The following is a 19,680-nucleotide window of genomic DNA, read 5'->3' as shown; positions in this document are numbered from 1 at the left end:
AAGCTCTCTTAAACACATCCACAGTGTGAGGTGTGCTCTGCAATCATTGTCTGGGTTCTACATCGAAATGAAAGCCAAGTGAAGTGGTCAGTCGTAGAGAGAAAATTGGTACGAAAAATAAATCCATCAAGGATGTTCTAAGCATGTTCTCTTCCCTAATGGGTTTGAGCAACGTACGTGGACACATTGCAAGAAAATTGTGTGCAACTGTGCAAAATTGGCCACTGAGGTTTGCACATTCTCTTTCACTTTGAATATGAAGGGTAATCCTACGCTTTGCGGGGGAATTATATTTGCTACTCTGTGCCTTGAGTATTGGTTGATGTGTGTTACAATCAATGAGAGCAAATACGTACATGTTGTGTCTACACGTCGAATGCAGATTTTTCAGTTGAGCCGCGCCGAGAATAGCATGCATTGGCTATGTACCAGTGAGCTATGATAGTATCGAGATTTGATTGTCAATTTGGTAATTAAAATGTTTCTGTGTTGGTTAACTTTCGCAATTAATAAGTTGAATTCAGTATAAATTGGAGTTGTTTTTTTTGTTCGCTTGCGATTAACAACATTTCAACATTTTATCCAACTGGCTTTCTTCCATAAACAATGAAGTCTTTGGTAAGACAGTTTTAAATGTATGGGAAATTATGGGCATGACTACGGTAATCATTATCAGGGAATGAGGTGATAGTGGGGATGATGATAATTTTCCAAAAGTGTAATAAATGTATATGTATATCGATGTGTATGTATAAAAGAGAGAGAGAACATTTCCACATTTAGTATAGATGTTGAAACATTCGGAAATGGTGCCAAATTAAATATTGCCGATTTCTGCAGACCATGTCGATTAATTTAAACCACAAGGGGGACAAAAAAAAACTCAGGAGGACTTTCTTCACGTGTGCCAGCAGTGCCAAGTCTGGTGATCTCAGAGGTCTGGTTTTAAATTCCATCCTGAAAGTCTTGACAGAGGACATTTATTTTTGTTAAAGAATGGTTCCTTGACATGGTTTTCTTCACCGAATCCACGCTAGCAGAGACATCCCTGACAGTAAAAGCCTTCGAGTGGGGATCCCTCCATCGATCTCACGTCGGTGGACGTAATGACCTGAGGTTGCCCAAGTCTTCAGTTTAAAGCTCTTGATTAATTAATTTGTGATGGAGTTTGACTGAAAGCCTTCAACTTTCTTCTCAGTCGCATGTATCCACATTCCTACTTTTACCCACCATACCAGTCCCAATCAAAGGCAAACATCCCCCATTTAGCCTTCACAGACTATTGGGGATAGTGCTGTTTGCGAGCACCTATGAAAGCTGGCAGAACACACGAGAGGGGGTGGTTGGGCCAGCACCACGCCCGGCCGCCTTTGTCTCCTGAGTGGCGATGTTTACACGTCACACCAGGTACTCATTTGAGGCCGACTCAACCTAGAGGAGGCCCAGAACCGATTCAGATAATCGTCATTAGTGTTGGCCGTGAGCGGGAATCGAACTCGGGTCACTGGGTTTGTAGCGTAGCGCGCTCACCGCTGCACTACTGCTCCCCAGACGGATCCGCATACATTTTTTTTTATGGCTGCTATACCCATGTCTCCTCCTGTCCACTATAAACATGGCTACTTTTGGAACCAGGCCAATGCATTATTGATGGACACGTGTACCAAATACATTTGCGGATTCTGGGAAAATATAGATTTTTTTTTTGTCGCAGGAATTCTCATTATACTTTCTGTAGCATATTCTCAAATGGGTTTAGGAGGCATCGTATTCTCATGTGAACCAATTAACATTGCAAATATGTGTTGGTTCAATTAATCTGCCAGTCTGCATAAATGAAAATATAATTTCACTGACATCCAGCCTCCAACATTTTCATACAATTGCTCATTCTAAATACTGTCTTTATTTCATGTTTGTAACCAAATACCTCAGAGACCATATGCAAATTAAATTAACCTTTTATCTTTTTTGCAATATTATAATAAAAATGTTAGTGAAATATTATTTTGAAGCTTGTAATGAGTAAACAACAGTTTGTTGTATTCGCTGTTGTCTCATACTTATCATTAGACCATTAATTTGAATAAATGAATTTTATTTGTTCTATTGAGCTGTAAAATCTAACGTTGTAAAAGCTTTTCTCAAAGGCATGGTACTCTTTGTGGAAATGGCAAATCACATATATTGTTTTTTTTTAAGATGAACCGATCCAATGTTGGATAATTAAAATGCACGTTGCTCTGAGGCTACTGCTCACATTGATGCTGTATATCCATTCTCTCCAAACAACCTTCTCACAGGTTTTCAAAACTCGCGAGTGCTTGGCTCATTGCCCTGCGCGTGTACACGCTTTACATTTCACAAACCTTGTAAAAGCAGCATGGTCAACCCAAACCAAGGTTGGAAATGACGTAACTTAGTCGGTCGAACCACAACCACCTTATTTTTGCATTTGCAGTTGTTTGCCCGGTGCCATAGGTATAATTTGTCGGTGTGGTATTTGCTGTTGCTTACATGTGTGTGCGCGCACGCTACTGCTATTGAGAAGAAACAAGTCCTGTTTGCTATCGATTTGGTGGCTTTACTAGTCGGCTGGGGTTTAAGCTAAATATCAGTGGAGGAACAGAAAGTGTCACAGTTTGTTTCTAAAAGCGGCCCTAGATTCACGAGTGCTATTGCGTGTGCAACCGTTAAAGGCACTTATATTCAATGATTGCAGAGAAAATTGGAGCAATCCATTTTCGTTGGGCTTTTAGTATTGATTGGCCGTATTCCCCCCACGCCCACCTACCAACCCCCTGTTAGAGAAGCTCCTAGTTTGATTACGTTTTTTTTGTAAAGACCATCTGTGAACATTTGTTATTGTGCATTGTTACTTGGGAAAATGCGCAGATGTCACTGCTGAAACATAGTAGCTATACGTACACAACATTGTCCATAGGTGTTGCATTAGTGGTGAGTCACGTTTAGCGGTTGATTATAATAAAGAGCCATGATCAATCCACTGCTGAATGAAGACCTCCCCATGTTGTCACCATTCCTCGTGGTCTTAGAATTGCGTAGTTCCTGTGCACACGAGCCAATCTTCCTGTGAATCGTGGCTGCCCTCTGGGGCATGTGGCCGTTTTGTCACCAGTCTCTTTAATCGGCAATCGGCTCTTATAAAGATATGAGTCCTGCCCACACCCACTGACTTTTCTCAACAGTCAACATGATCGACTGTTCACAGCTCCGATTAGAACAGTTGGCTACGTACGGTGCAAAAGAAGTTAAACGTACATACGTGACGTCTCTAATTTGCATTGTCCTCTGAATCGTGTATTCCTCTCCCTGTCTCTGTGTAATTCCCAGCGTACGTGTATCCATGCTCGTGTGTACTTTTTCGAATTTTGTCAATTTTCTTTGTCAGTGCCCGTGTTTCTGATCCATTTGCCATAACAGACAATGAATAGCTGAAGTATGAACTATCATAGATTCTCTGGCAGCATAGTCATTATAACAACCAATAGAAATTGATTACATGGAATGATTGAAGAACTTAAAGAATGCTCCAGATTTGAAGTCGAGATAAATATGAGAAAAATTAAAGTTATTCTATGAACAAGAGAAAACCAATGTGTTATGGGACACAACTGCAAAACACACTGGAGCATACGTGTATATACTTAACTCATTTATTGAAGGCAGACTCGGTTGAAAATGACCACGTAGAGGTTGGAGTGCTTTTTGAAAACCACATCTAAAAACTAAAAAAAATTCAGGTTTACATACCTACTGATGTTGTAATTGCATTGTACCTGCTCATTTTATCCTGTTGTCATTTACACTTGGAATTAGGTGGTCTACGATGGGCAGGAGCTGAGCCATCCGTTTGGCCTGACCCACCATGGCCACAACATCTTCTGGACCGAATACCGCCTGGGCACCGTGTACCGCTACGACACCATCAGCCGCAACACCACCGTACTACGCAACGAGCGGCCGCCCATCTTCGAAATCCGCACCTATGACCGCGAGCAGCAAAAATGTGAGGCTCTTTCTTCACGGCAGGCACCAATAATGTGGAACAATGACGGTTTAAATTTCGATTTAAAGCTTTCGTGACTGCAGGGATTCATCTTCTTGGTTCTTTCGGTACAGTCACGTAGAAGGGAAGTAATACAATAATAAAAATAAAACATGATAAAATAATTCTCACGACGTTTCGGCCACAACGCAAGCAGCCGTCCTCAGGTGGAGACCGGGTCTGTCGGGGAGACAGCTGTGCGTTGTGGCCGAAACGTCGTGAGAATTATTTTATTATCTTTTATTTTTATTATTTTATTACTTCCCTTCTATGTGACTTTACCGAAAGAACCAAAAAAATGACGGTTTGGCTTCAATTTTGTGAGATTCCAGATGTTAAACGTCATCGCGTGGGTTTTGTTAATTTTTGCATTTGGAACTGTTGATCGTCGAGGAAATATCATGGTTGCTACAGCTGAGGCATGTGCTTAGCAAAAAGGGAACACTTTCTCCCGGAGGTCGGGATTTGGTCATGTCAGCATGTCCTGAAAGTCATTATGCGGTTAGTGTTTCCACTTTTTTAGATATGGCTCTCGGCTGATCCGTTTGAATCAACTATGAGCGTCAAGCATTAGATTGTATAAGACCATTGGCGATTAGGTCAGAAAACATCATAACAGGTTAATAATGCCTCTTACTTTGAATATAACCATGATATGAGTATTTTCTTTGTTAGTCGTATGCATCTCAACACTAGAATGAATGAACAAAACAAATTAAAAAAACCAACGTGTTTCCTTAATGCTATTTTCACAAGACAAACGTTGGCATACAGATGATAGATTAACAAAATTTGTTCTAATTAGTTAATTATCTACAGGTGTACTGTAGAAGCAAGTGCTCTGGGTCATCATAATCACAGGACCCAGGTGCATTGACTGGTTGCCTGCAATGATTGATTCGATAGAGGTCATGCAGTTCAACAGTATTGCTGACGCTGCCACATTTATTTTACGTTAATCGAGTAATATTTTAATTGGCTGATTTGAGCCACTGTAATAAAGTATGTAAGTCAGATTTAAAATTGATTCATGCTTGTGTTTGATTAATTAGCTGCTGCCTACTGCTGAAGTAAAATAAAAAAAAACCGAGTTAACCGTTTTCACATTGTATATGTCTAGCTCACATCTTTGCCCAGCCCTGGATTAAAGTGCGTTGCTATGGCAATCCGTGGCTGTTGTCACTTGCCAAGGCCCAGTGGTGGCCTTTTACCTTAGATTTCAGAGAGTGGCTTCCCCGTCTGTGACATGCAGATTTCTCAAAGAGCCTCTTTGAGTAAAGTATACTGAATCCAGTGTCAAGAGTTCCCAGTGAATTTCGAACTCGGCAGTCCAGACGTGACACAAATAACAGTCTCAACATTCATTAGGACATATTTCTTTTCCCAGTCATGGCTACGTGAACAATCCCGTGCCTTAAGGATACAGTTGGCTAAAATGTACTATTTTGGTGGGGTTGAGTCGCTGGGTATTTTTTTTACACAAGCCTTCCCTTCGTTATGACTGAGCACGTTATGGTAGAAGCGAGTGTTTGATTTTTGATTCTTAGTGGACTGACCTTGATTGGTTGGATGCTATTTGTATACATTTTTTCCATTGCTATGTTTATGATAGAAAATTGTGAACATATATAACACACATGTGGGACTTGCATGTCTACATATTTCCGTTCTACTCAAAGAGATATATTATGCACCAGCATTGACATGAAGATTGTGTGCTGTGCTTAGTTATTTTACATGTGTATAGATGACTCGTTAATTGCAGAAAATTATTCAACTGAACAACACATTGCACATTTAACCTGTTGCCTTGCATATCATAAATACATTTTTATTATTTGCATTCGGGGTTTCTTCAGTAATCAAGGTCTAGACATGCCTGGATGTGGATTTATGCTGAACTTTTTCCCAGTGAGTTTAAGTATAAATAATGTGGTTACCATTCTGTACTTGATAAAATAGATATAAATTGGTGAAACTGTCTCTCTAAAAGAGGGCATGAATGGCATTTACAAACAAATATTGTAAGGCTGAAGCGAGATAAATATGTATGCATAAGAGTGGCAGCAAGAATATTTGCACACTATAATGTGGTGGGGGGTGACTTTGTCTGAAACATATATTTAAATTCGCTGCCTGTAATGGAACGGTGGGAAATGTGGCACTGCAAAATATATCCTAAGAATGCTTTGTGTTTAAGCAGTCTTTAATTTCAATTTTGTTTCGTGCAATTAAAATAATCCAGCCCAGATTTTTCGGACATCATGTCTCAGATGCAAATCGTAAGTTTACTAGCCATCGCAATAAATATTACTCGCTATGTTTCTCATACTTTTTGAGGAATAATTTGGCATTATAATGAAGTTTAGTCACATGAATGTATTGGTTTCCTTGAATGTTTTTGTTGATTTCAGTGGAAAATACTCTGTCATCATCAGCAGTCATCGTATGTCTGCGGCTTGTATGAAGACCACATTTGCTATCACTATCCCTCGATGCCCTGCAATGCCACAATCCATATCTCACCTGTGTATAAGCCGACCTCATCGCTCAGTCTGTGGTGGTCATTCTCGTGTTCCATCCTTTGTTTGACGGTCCATCACCAGTCTCATCCGCTTGCTATTATCCCATCTCGCGATGCGTCCTGCCCAAGCCCTTGTTTTTTTTATGCAAATGAATATACTCGGAGTATTTATTTTAAACATATATACAATTAAAAAAAACATTTACATTTTAGAATGCAGTTGCATCTATAAAAATTTGATGGACAGACTTCACAGATTTTCAGCCAAATGTAAAGCACCCCTTACAGCTTGCAAGTGTAGCCTGCTGTTACTAATTAGGTGTAATTGAATTCACCTGAAAAATGCAACCTGGCACGCAACCCTCGCACATCATTACAGATCATTGCCCTGCCTATGAGCGATGAATGCGATGTTTATTGTGCGTCAGCCCGAGTAACTAGCGACTAGTACATCTAAAGTGAATGAGCAATTAGCACGTTAAATTGTCAACAATTTGTATGCTTTGCCACCTCTATCAACCTCTCCCTAATTGCGAGTTGTAGTCTAACAAAATAATGTGTGCTTGCAGCTTTAAAAGCGGTAATGTAATGTTAACTCTGCAGCTGAATTGGCTATAAGCTGCAGTCAGCATAAGTTCAACAGTAAAAAAAAATGGCGTTGCTTTAATTTGCCAATACAGTGAACGTGATGTGGCTGTTAATTGAGTGGGCAACCTCATGTTTTTGGATTCATGGCTGGCAGCATTTTCTCATGGCAGGACACCTGGCATTGATATGTTGCACAGAAACCCTCCTGCGTTCAGACAATGTAAAATTTGTAAACTTTGGTAGCATTGCTCAAATAACCAACATCCACTTTGTGTGCTGTCTAAATACACACCGCAATAAATGTGAATATAATTTTCAATGGATAACTGGCAGGGCTATTAATGGACGTGCAATGTTGGGCTTGTGCCCCCTGTCTTCTTTCTCAAGCCGGGACCAACGCGTGCCACGTCAACAACGGGGGCTGCAGCATCCTCTGCCTTGCTATCCCCGACGGACGCGCGTGCGCCTGTGCTGATGATCAGCTGTTGGACGCCGACAACATTACCTGCAAACGTGAGCGACGGCACAGTTCACCCGGGGCTCGCGCACACACACGCAAGCGTGCGCACGCTCTCTCTTTTGCGTGCTTGCGGGCGCTGGCTCAGGATGCCGGCCACGGTGGCACATGGCGCTTGATGGCCAAGTCCCTGGCCAGGATAGAACGTCGCCTGATACATACGTCTACGTATCTCTGTGCATTTGGGAAAGTGTTTTAAGAATAGCCTGAATCAAGAGACGTGTGTTAGGTATGAGAGATTAGTGTTTTGGGGTACAGCAGTGCAGAGCATAATTATGCGTAATGGTTAATGACGGTGATGGACAACATTTTTGTAGCCTTCATAGCTTTAAGGCTCGTGTTGAGATATATTGTGCCATCTTTACAAAACATCCATCATGAGGGCCTATAGCCCATTTCACGCCACCTTTGCACGGAAACATTCTCTAAATATTATTGTCGTAAGATCTTAGAGAAAGGAAAATATGCAGAATAATGTATTATTCACAGTTGGGTTTTCAATTCTGTATGTGCTTGATCGTGGAAATGTAACATTTTTTTACAGCCGAACTCTCGGTCAATTATGCAGTGTAAACTGTTTGACAGTGTGCTTAGTAAACGTTTGTACTTTGCTCTTCGAAATTAATTTTTGTTTGCGATTGCTAATGTAGCCTGCAGTTTTACCATTGAACTAACAACGGATGTGGATCCAACACAAAATCTAAAATATTTATTCACTTAAGTAGACATTTGTTTTACTTATTTATACACAGAGCTTTACAAAAAATAACAACTTATATTAAGATAAATGTTGAGGCTGTGCACAAGTACAACAAGACAAATATTCCACGTCAATTTATATACTATGGAGGTGAATACAGTTAGCGAGCAACTGTTTTGTGATTACTTTTCTATCCCCATTCTTTCCATGCACACATTGTACCATTTACTAATTTCATACCAGGTAAATGTACGGGAGACCCAGGTCAGGGTTACATGATGCACATCACAAATGGGTTTTACCTGGATAATGTGCTAATAACATGTATTTCTGCACAAAAACGCATATTGTCATTTACATATTTAGGAATGGTACGCGTTATTAAATGCACAGGTAAATGTATGCACGGATATTCACACAGCTATGAATGTGTACAATTGGATCCCGTCAACAGCATGCAGACCAAACGTCACAATGCACTCACCGGAATTAAATTGAATTCACTACTGTCAGGAAATTGAATACATGTTTTAAGCCAGATGATCGAAGGTTTAGTTAAACCATTCTACACTGAAATGCCTTCGTCTCATAAACCTAATAATATGGTTGTTCATGAGCTATATTACTTATTTTCTAGGTTGTATTATGAGTTACCACATTAAGAATAGCATAGCTAGCATGAGGCTGCATTGTTATGAAATATCAAGGTGATTTAACCTCTCAGGGCATATATGAGAGTCTCTGCACTGAACAAATTTCAAAAATGCACAAATAATCTACTTTTCCCATACACAACTTCACTTCATCAATCCTGTTGGCTTGTTTTGAATTTGGAAATTGGAACATGTTCAAAGTCAATTCACATTTTTGTTATAAAGAAAATTCCTAAAATTATAAAAAACAATGTTTAATGCAGTCGGTGGGTTCACAAAAATGGTTGCATGCACCATTGTTTAGGCAGGCTTCAATCGCATTATGTATCATTTTGAATGATAAAGGTGTGGCCCTGCAACTCAACACTCACATCACTGCTGGCAGAAGGGCCTTCGCGAGAGACGAGAGGTTAAGGCACTACATAAATGCATGATAAGAGAGCCCCTATAGAGGGTATGTTCGTCGAACGTTCAACACTGGCCTGATATCTTGGAAGAGGTGAGAGTACCCACGCTTTGCCCCACCACACGTGGTCCACCGTGAACCAACTGTGGCGTTGTACCCCTTTATAGAGCTGGGTGGACATACGAGGTAGGGGGGGATTTAATAAACTTCTTTTTGCAACTGACGCTGGGATATCGAAATTAAATCGGCGACCTCTGGATTGGCAAGTCCAGCGTGCCGGTCCTTACACTGCCGTGGCAGCATCCGCATTCATCTTCTTGGTTCTTTCGGTAAAGTCACGTAGAATGGAAATAATAAAATAATAAAAATAAAACATAATAAAATAATTTTCACGACGTTTCGACCACAACGCAAGCAGCCGTCCTCAGGTGAAGAATAGGTTGTCGAGAAGACAGTCTGAATGCATCCGCATTGTTGATGCATGACACTCGTTGTTTCAACTGTCATGAGACCTGACAGACCCATGTGATTCTGTGTCCAGGGGTAGCAAGCCGTGGGAGCATTGGTTGCCTTCTCTTTTCGAGCCTCTTGGCAGCGGTTGCTTTGGACACATGCTCTTTTGCTGAGCACTCAGTTTATTTGTGTGCATAGCTTTCACCGCTGCTGCCTAGGCTACTGTGAGTACAGCACCAAGCCTCGACATGCCTTGAATTCTGTCAAAATACCCAGCGTTTGGGTGGAAATGTTGAGGGCAGCAAACAGAAAATGCTGAACATTTTCAAATAACGCTGCGTTGGCAATGGTGCACGAGCACAAACGAGATAAACCCAACCTATTCATCATCAATAAGTGCCTTAAATGTAAATATAAAGGTGAGATTTTAGGCAATGACCCTTCTCAGGGAGACCAGGGAGATGGTGACTTATAGTTTGAGACTGCACTGTATACCATTGGGCCTTGATACAAATGGCATTTTAAGAATTTTTCTAGATGAACACATTGAATCAATTTACTAGATATTGAGCAACAAGCAAATCCTTGAAATGTAACTGTATATACAAGTATAAACTAATTTGTATAAGAAGTGATGTAAAAAGTTGCTGGCACATTGCATCCTGCATCATCACGTTGTAGTGTGGTATATTATAAAATTACGCTGCATTAGATATCACAAGTCAACAGAACGTACCTAATTAGAATGCTATGCTGCGCCTGGGATAACTGATGGACAGTGTCTTGGCTGACTTTCAAGGACTGCAGGTGCCACTAAACAAAAGCCCTGGCCAGAGTCCCATGTGTTTATGAGACTGTGTGTGATGTGATAATGATCCCTGTATACTCTCTTCTGGAAATCGCCAATCGCCTATTGAGTGTGAAGCGCCCAGTGTTCTTGGTTTTACGTGTGTGTGTTTGTGTGTGTGGGCATGGGAAGCGGTAGTGTAGTGGTTGGCGCGCTGCGCTATGAACGCGGTAACCTAGGTTCGATTCCAGCTCACGACCAACACCAGAGACGGTTATCTGAACCGGTCGTGGGCTTCTCCTAGGTCGACTCAGCATCAAATGAGTACCTGGTGCGGTGTGTAAACATCGTCACTGGGGAGACAAAGGCGGCCAGCCGTGATGTTGTCCACCGACCTCCTCGTGTGCCGTGCCGGCCTTCATAGGTGCTCGCTAACAGTACTTGCCCCAACAATCTATTAAGGCTATGCGGGGGATATTTGTCTTTGGGCATGGGGAGTCGTAGTGTAGCTTAGAGTGCTGCGATATGTTAGAGCGCTGCAATACGAACCCAGTAACCCGGGTTTGATTCCAGCTCACGACTAACACCAGTTACGATTATTTGAACCAGTGCTGGGCCTCCCCAAGGTCGACTCAGCCTCACATCAGTACCTGGTGTGGTGTGTGAACATCGCTACTAAGGAGACGAAGCCAGGTCTTTGTCTTTCTGGGAATGGGTGAGATTTCATTTTTCAAACGGTTATATAAATAAAAATCCTTCCTGAGTACGGGGTAATGTTTGGTTCTTCGTTTTGGTAGTTTATTTTTCTTGTGAATTACATTTTTATATGTAAACATTAATAATTAAACATGTAAATAAAGGGAAAATTTTTGATAAAAGTAGTAAAATTATACTTCATGAAAGTAAAATGCAAATGTATTTGACGTTTTAATACTTTTAGTGCTCTTGACGATATACATAGAAGTATGTTCATCAAGCAAATGAGGCATAAATTAGTTAATGAGATTTAATGCCTATTCTCACAATTAATAAACTTCTCTGAGAAGACAAACACGGACTAATGACACTCATGTGTACATTGGGTTAGCTCACTGACTGCATGTCATCATTATGATTGTTATATCTTTTGACAAAACACGCAGCTGATATGTTTGAGTGGTTATGTGTGCTGTGATGTTGCTCAGCCTGAGTTTGGTTTTGCATATCATAAAAAATGCAATAAATAGAAACTATCATGGATACTGTCATGCATTAAGAATGCTTTGTGCACTTTTTAAAATCCAGAGCCCAAAATAAGTAAAATGTTTTGATGAGCAAATAATTCGTCAGCTCCCTATTTTTCTCAGAAATGACCCCAAAACCTGTTCAGGCCATGCTTATTTTAATTTTAATAAATAGGTTGCTGTTACAGTTATGACATGAATGCATCTTGTTTACCCTAACTGTTGTTTCCACATCAGCTGTTGCAAAGCGTGGAGAAAATGTCTGACTACATATATCAACAACACGGCCTATGTGACTTAATGCGTGCATTTCTATTACAAATGCAATCATGGAAACACGTGCACTAACAGCCTTTACAAATGTTTCAGTCGACATTGATCCGAAATTTGCTTGACTTGACAGTTCGTTCCATGAACACGAATTTTATTCTATCCCGGTTAAACCCTAGCCCCATTCTCACATTGCTACATCTTGCCAATGGGACGTTGCACATTTATATTTTATTTACATGAATAATTGGTTGTGTGTTATCCTGGAAAACTTTCTTTTAGATTGGTCTAGCTACATTTTGCAATTTCGGAGTAAACAAGTCAAAAAAAGTGTTCCGTGTTTGGATCAGTGCACATATTAAAACAAGCTACATTATAATTAACCACTGTGGAGGCAACACGGTCGTTTACTGTGAAACAAATTGTCACTTAAATAGTGACGTTTTAATGTATTAAGCAAACAGCATAGTGTGTACGCCACAACAGATACGTTTTTCAATGTTAACTTTGCATTCATTTTCTTCGAGTGGAATTTTTTTACGTAGAACAAAATTCCCTTGGCCTTTGGGAATATGTAATTATAATATGTTATCTTCTCAAGTCCAAGAAAAGACATGGTATCTGTATTAACAGATTCATTCTAATTGCCACTATAAATAAAAAAACGACACATGAATCACGAAAACTGTCATTAACCCTCAGAGATTATCATTGCATTTGTATTTATTTTTTAACACGCTGAGTTATCAAAATTGCCTTAATTTGGCCATTTTAAAGTCCTGAAATTTTAACTTCTTAATAACGAGCAAGTCTTCAATTTTTTTGGGCCGCACAATGCCTTTGCTTAGACGCTTATTAAATTTCGATTTAAAGCTTTCGTGACTGCAGGGATTCATATTCTTGGTTCTTTCGGTAAAGTGACGTAGAAAGGAGAAAAAAATGTGTTTTATTGTATTATTTCCCTTCTACGTGACTTTGCCGAAAGAACCAAGAATACGCTTATTCAAGTTGTTTTTGCTTGCGATATAGCGAACACCTTGGCTATGAATCTGTTTGCACATTTCCACGGAGCTGTGGTTCTCTGTGATTTATTACGCGAGCAGCCCTCTCGCTCTCACCCCCTGGCCTGTTGATTGTCATGCCTTGGGGAGAGTGTTTCACAATGAGCCCTTGGCCTCGGTAAATGAAGTGTGGTGTTGTTTTTGTTGCATTTGTTCACCAATTATATCCCAATTATGCAACCGACACCTTAGGACAGTATTTTTTTTTAAGTCCCATTTTCTCAATTTCTCTATGGAAATCAAAACATTCATTATGTTATATTATTTGGGTCTTTCGGTAAAGTCACGTAGATATTAATTCCTGCAGTCACGAAACGCTTTAAGTCGAGATTTCACGTAGATAGGTTTAAAGAAAATAAAAAACTACAACGTTTCGTCGAGATTCATAATGTTCTATTTTTACCTTGAAGTTATATCGCAGGTCAACATCATTCAAGCTTATGTCTTACACAACAGCTGGAATGCATTCTCTGCACGCATTCAAACTTGTTGTACATTCCAAATTGTCGTATGTGTTTGTTTCAACCTTGGGTAGCAGGTTAGCTTGCAAATCGAAGTCTATGATCGGAAGAGTTTAGGAACTCTTGAAAAGTGCACTCGTATAACCCCCTACCTACACAAAAGAAGAATGAAACAAAGATCCCCCATATAGCTCCTTCAGGCTGTTGGGGCAAGTGCTATTAGCGACCACCTATGAAGGGCTGGCACATCGCACAAGGGAGTCGTGCTGGTGCATCCACGCCCTGTGGCTTTTGTCTCCCCAGTGCTGATGTTTACACACTGCACCCGGTACTCATTTAAGACAGAGCCCACATGGAGGAGGCCCAGATCCAGTTCAGATAATCACCGCTGATGTCGAGCAGTCACCGGTAATCGACGTCATGTCGCTGAGATTGTAGCGCAGTGTGCTAACCACTGTGCCACTATTCCTCCCCTCCACCAGCCACCAAACCACATTCTAAACGAATTGTTTTTAATGAAGGCGTTTAACGACTGTTATCGTTTGTGCAGCGAACCCAGACTACACGCCGCCACCCCAGTGCCATCCCGGCGAGTTCGCCTGCAAGAACGGCCGCTGCATTCAGGAGCGCTGGCGCTGTGACGGGGACAATGACTGCTTGGACAATAGCGACGAAGCTCCAGAGATTTGCCGTATGTATAAGAATTTCTTCTGTTCGTGCTGCTTTATTGCTATGAAAATATATATATATATTTTAAATGCATTGGCTACAGTTGTGATGCGGTTATTTGGATGCGTTCTAATTACGGTTTAGCCAAGTGCATTGGAATGAAACATTGAATTGCCTACTTTTTAGCTTTTAGTTTATAAAATCAAACGTATTTATATGTTTTTTGACATATGGTATGCAAATTATTTTTTTACAAACTGTGTTCCGTAAGTGTGCAGTGTTTTGAGGATGAGTGTTATCTGTTTACAAGTACAAGCAGAACATCATTCTGTCTCCATATATAAATACAAACATTATTTGTCCATATTCTTAGGTTTTTTCGGTAAAGTCACGTAGGTAAAACATTAAAATTAATAAAAGTTAAATGAAATAAAAATCACGACGTTTCGGAGGCAACACAAGCTTCCGTCTTCAGGTGGAACCGTCACAGCCACTACAGCTGTATCAAGTAAATGAGAGATTACAAGAGCTACCACTCCGTATATATAATGGTTGGAGAGGGGGGAAGGGCCAAGTACGGCACACTTTTTATTCATATGGTAAGGTGAGGCTTAAGACTAAGAATAGACTGCATAATGTTTTACCTACGTGACTTTACCGGAAAAAACCTAAGAATATGAATCCTTGCAGTCACGAAAGCTTCAAATCTAGAATTATTTGTCCATCGGCTTATTCATCTTCCAGCCCAATATTATCATGCAGCATTGTTTAAGAACGCCAGCTCTGGACTTGTTTTAGAGCTTGTGAATCTCATCAGCAAAGAATAGAGTTCGGTTGATGATCAACTTTTGCCCAGAATTGTTCCGCAGTAACGCATACGGAAATTGGTCACGAAATTTTGTGCTGTGTGCATACTTTTGTCCACGTACAAATGGATGATTTTATGTGTTTTTGCATTTGAAGGTGTGGGTTATAGGCACTGTGGTAGGTAAAGATACACTCCTACCCTGGTGGTGTGTTGTTTGTTATTCGTGCTAATTGATGTGCAATTTCTAAACCTAGCTTTTGAAAGACAACCTTATTGTCGTGCAGATTTGTTCTAATTTTAAAATGATTAATGCATTGGCGTATTTTAATGATTGATTATTATGTACATAATAATTGGCCACACAGTGTCAAAATTGCTATTGCATGAGGGAAAAATGTAACACGTTTATACTATGTTTATGATAATGTTGTAATGGAAAGATCTCTACCAGCGTTTCAAATAATTTCTTAAAACATCACATTAAATATGGTCTTACATATTCTTGCATAGTTTTAGTATAAAAAAACGCATAACTTAAGGTGCGCTCCATTTTATGCTGTTATACAGTTCTTTAAATTACCTGAAACCTTTGGGCTTTGAGGTTAAATTAAATGCAAATTAAGCCCTGCAAGTTTCACATTTTATATTGAAGGTCATTTAATTTGGCAAAATGCAATCTATTTATTTATTTATTTCCAAGGCGATCGTTTTCTCGACAACTCAAAATGCATTCTTAAGCCTCAGAAATATTTCGCTAATCTTTTTGGGTTTCCAGGAAAGCAATTAGTTCAAGAGGTTTGCTTGGTGATGCATGCATTGAATTAACAATTGACTTACTCGGTTGTTTCATCCAAACTTTAAGGTCATCTCTGATGTACTTTTGCCAACTTGAGGCGGAGATTATAATGATTATACTCTTAACGGTAATGCATCGTGGTTTCTCTACGAATATATGTGTGCACATGCGTCAGTGCTATATTACTTTCGAAGTTGTCCTATTATAATAGGGTGATAACAATACATGTTGATGACCTGTGTATATAGTTATTTTGCATTTCTAAGTGGGTCTCATTGATTTGCATAGGTATTTTGTAGCCCTTTGTTTCTTCAAAGTACACATACACTAGACTGGCGGTAACAATAAATAAAATGTAATGTCCACAGTTATTATTTAAATAATGAACTAAGCTCACCAAGCTACCTACGATTGATTCCTGGCCAGAGGTAACAACGGTGGCATGTGTTGAATTAACCTATCCCTGGGCTTCCTTCGTTAATTCAGTCTCCTGATGTGGTGCGTAAATTACATCACAGGGCGGTGCGGGGGGGGTACTGCTTGGGGTGTGGTGCTCACCACACCATCTGCCATGTGTATAATTCCCACCTTGATGGCTGCTCATATCAGCACTTGCTGCAGATTTTTGTAAGGCTGATTGAGGCATCTGTGTATTTGTGTGCTTTAATGCTTCTGTGTGTGTCCATGCAGACCAACACACTTGCCCTTCTGACCGCTTCAAGTGTCAGAACAACCGCTGCATCCCACTGCGCTGGCTCTGCGACGGCGACAACGACTGTGGGAACAGCGAGGATGAATCCAACACTACTTGTGCCGGTTAGTCACACGCCTACCATGTGGACATTGACTGCACTCTGCAGAAAGATACTAACCTGTCAGGGAGTTGTCCAACAGGTGATGCTGTGCCCACAAGTGCCTAAACAAGGGCAGAAAAATGGCCTTGCCAGCTTTGTTTATCCTTGGGCATTTGCCATCCTCTTGTTAAAGTTGAACCGGAGACGACGCCTTGGTTTTTGAGTTAATCTAAGGCTCATAGGGTGCCTTTTTTGGCAATCAAACAACGTGGCAGGTCCCTGTATAATTGTTTTTTACCCAGACTCCATGAAGAAAATAAACTGCAACCTTGCAACATGACAGTGCCTCTTGGTGTTTCATTACTTTGTAGCACAGTGGCCTTCAAGTAAATCCTCACTCATCGTAGATTGTCTTTCTTTATGAGACAGCAACCTTAACCCTGAGCATAACCCCCCCCCACAATTCACTTCGGTATTGTCGAGTGATTCCTAGACCACGGCCACAGTACCGAATGTCTCTTGAGGATTCACAGTTGAAATTAATGAATTATGACATAATTTCAAAGCAAGTTTAACAGGACAGTTATTCTGGGATCCATTTCCAGTCCACTGGTGCTTTTTAGCCTCAAGTGTACTTTTAGCCTCAAGTGTACTCGTATCCAAGCTCAAAAAATGGATGGTTGAAAAGTATATGGGTAGGTAATATTAATAAGTGTGTAGAAAATCCTACAAGAAATACAATATAGTGTAGCTGGATGCACGTGCTTAGTTTGTTTAGACGATATGAAAGCATCATCAATGATTTGAGTTCTTAGGAAGTGTTTAACCCCAGTATCTCATTATGAAGCCGTATTTTGTGAGGTCTCAACCATGTTTGCCTCAAACTTTATCATTATTTGTGAGAAGTGATATCGGTGTATATTTTTAGGTTAGGAGTAACGTTGGAATGCCCGTCTGAAACACATACCTCATTTTTATTATACATTTTTACGGGAAAAGCCTTTCCGATTTACAAAATTTTGTCTTGTGCATGTTTTTTTAAGAATGCAACCCTTTTGTAAACTGATGAATGCTTGTTTTCACCTCAGACAATGTAATTGTGGTGTATTACACGGACGATGGTGCTGTTTGGTGGGGAAGTCAGCAGTGGTTGTCCAATGGATAGACTCATCTTCGCCAAAGGAATGTAAATTTCCATCGCTGACTCAAAGCTCATATGAGAAAGAAATCACTTTTTTTTACACAGATGAGGGTGAGGGCTCGACTTAATACAAAAATATTCCAGATCTCTAAAATAAATTTTAAAATATTGTTTTCCAAATTGTTGCTATTTTTCAGACATTCTCACCCATTGCCAGGTTGATGCTTTGGGCCTGACCCATACACTTTTATTTATTGGTTCATTGTTTAAACGGGAAGTCTATTTTTTGTGATAGTTTAACGAGAGTAGAATATACCGTTTGGGTATGTTTATGGTGCGGGGTGCAGTGTGTTTTCTCTGAGAAGTGACCAGTTTCAGTGAAGCCATTGTTAGATAGGTGAACATTACAGATTGACCGTAATATTACGAGGCTTTGGTCTTATATAGGTGCAGGGATTCCTCTACTTACGAACATTTGACTTACGAACTTTCAGAGATACAAACAAACCTGTCCATACGTCCAGTTGCCTGTTCGGACCGAGAGTCGTAAGTTCAACCGCCGCGTAATAGAATGGCGGTGGTGGCATCTGCATCTGCAGAACGTGATGAACCAGTGGCCTCTACATCTACAGGAGATTATACAACTTTTAAAGCCATTCCCCGTGTTTGGTGTACATGCCATACAACATGGTAGGACTTGACAGGGGTAGAGTTGGACTTACGAACAAATTGACTTCTGGACACAGACCTCTGGAACCCAACTCTTTTATAAGTAGAGGAATCCCTGTATTTCCTAATGATTGTACAGTTATGTGTATTTTTCGTTTTATTCATGGGTGGAGTTTTCCGGGGTGGAGGTATGGAATGGGGGGCAATGCCCTGCCAAAACTGGATACATTTATGATTTTGTTTTTAGTAGTTTACAATAAAGATTCTAAATAAATAAATGTGTATGCACCCACGAGTCCTAATGTGAGGGACAAAGTGAACCCCTGCCCCCCAAATATAATAGTCGAATTTCGCCTACAGCTTTATTTTACATTTGCTTACATTTTCACCTCTAATCTTCTTTAACAACTTTTGTTTTGCTTTGTTCCGGATCACTAACCGCTGTTTTTTTTGTTTACACTTTTTTTCCCACCTACTTTCAGTATACTGTCCGTGACAATAATTAGTTGTCATTTTATTCACGGTTCTGTGATAATTTTCTGTGTTCAATTTCCTTAGTTCTATTAGAAGCACTTCACTTTCAAGTAACTTGCAAGTCCAATATCTTCGCTTACACTCCTCTCTATCTTGTAGGCTAAGCCTGTTTCAATGTCCATTTCATCTCTTGTTCTTGAGCTTTAAAACGATAGTACATATTTTTATCTAGTTTCTTTTTGCTCAGATATCATAATGTACCAGTCACATCCTCTGATCCCTCGACCTTTTAAGCAAAGTGGGTAATTTATGTTTAATTGTGAAATTCATTATTGCATATGAATGAAATATGTATTGTCCACATGTTGTTTGGTATATTAAATCTACTTTTATGTAATTTTGCATTGCTAGTTGATGAGACATTTTATTGCATTTTTGTGGCTTCAGTCGCAGTAGCCACAAAAGCCACAAATCCTCCTTATCATAATAAGCCCTGGCAGTAAAATGATCCTATACTCAGTATTAGTTTTACGATTTCTCATTAAAAACTCTTTTTAACTTCAACTAAGCCTGTTCACTCCTTTGTATTCCCTTTAATTTTGTGGAACTCTTGTCAA

At 40.0% G+C, this 19,680-nt stretch overlaps 1 protein-coding gene across 3 annotated transcripts in view; it reads left to right on the top strand.

Moving 5' to 3' along the window:
* Positions 1-19,680, top strand: part of LRP1 (LDL receptor related protein 1) — a 263,658-nt gene that overhangs the window by 122,634 nt on the left and 121,344 nt on the right. For all 3 annotated transcript variants that reach the window (XM_078598337.1, XM_078598338.1, XM_078598336.1), the window contains exons 14-17: positions 3,841-4,030; positions 7,569-7,694; positions 14,263-14,403; positions 16,676-16,801. In XM_078598337.1, coding sequence (XP_078454463.1) covers positions 3,841-4,030; positions 7,569-7,694; positions 14,263-14,403; positions 16,676-16,801 — 583 coding nt within the window. The remainder of the gene's footprint in view (positions 1-3,840; positions 4,031-7,568; positions 7,695-14,262; positions 14,404-16,675; positions 16,802-19,680) is intronic.

Source organism: Lampetra planeri, chromosome 10 (assembly GCF_965212315.1).
Source record: "Lampetra planeri chromosome 10, kcLamPlan1.2.h2, whole genome shotgun sequence".
NCBI lineage: Eukaryota > Metazoa > Chordata > Hyperoartia > Petromyzontiformes > Petromyzontidae > Lampetra > Lampetra planeri.
Note: the sequence above shows the minus strand (reverse complement) of the source record. Positions and strands in the feature narration are given on the sequence as shown.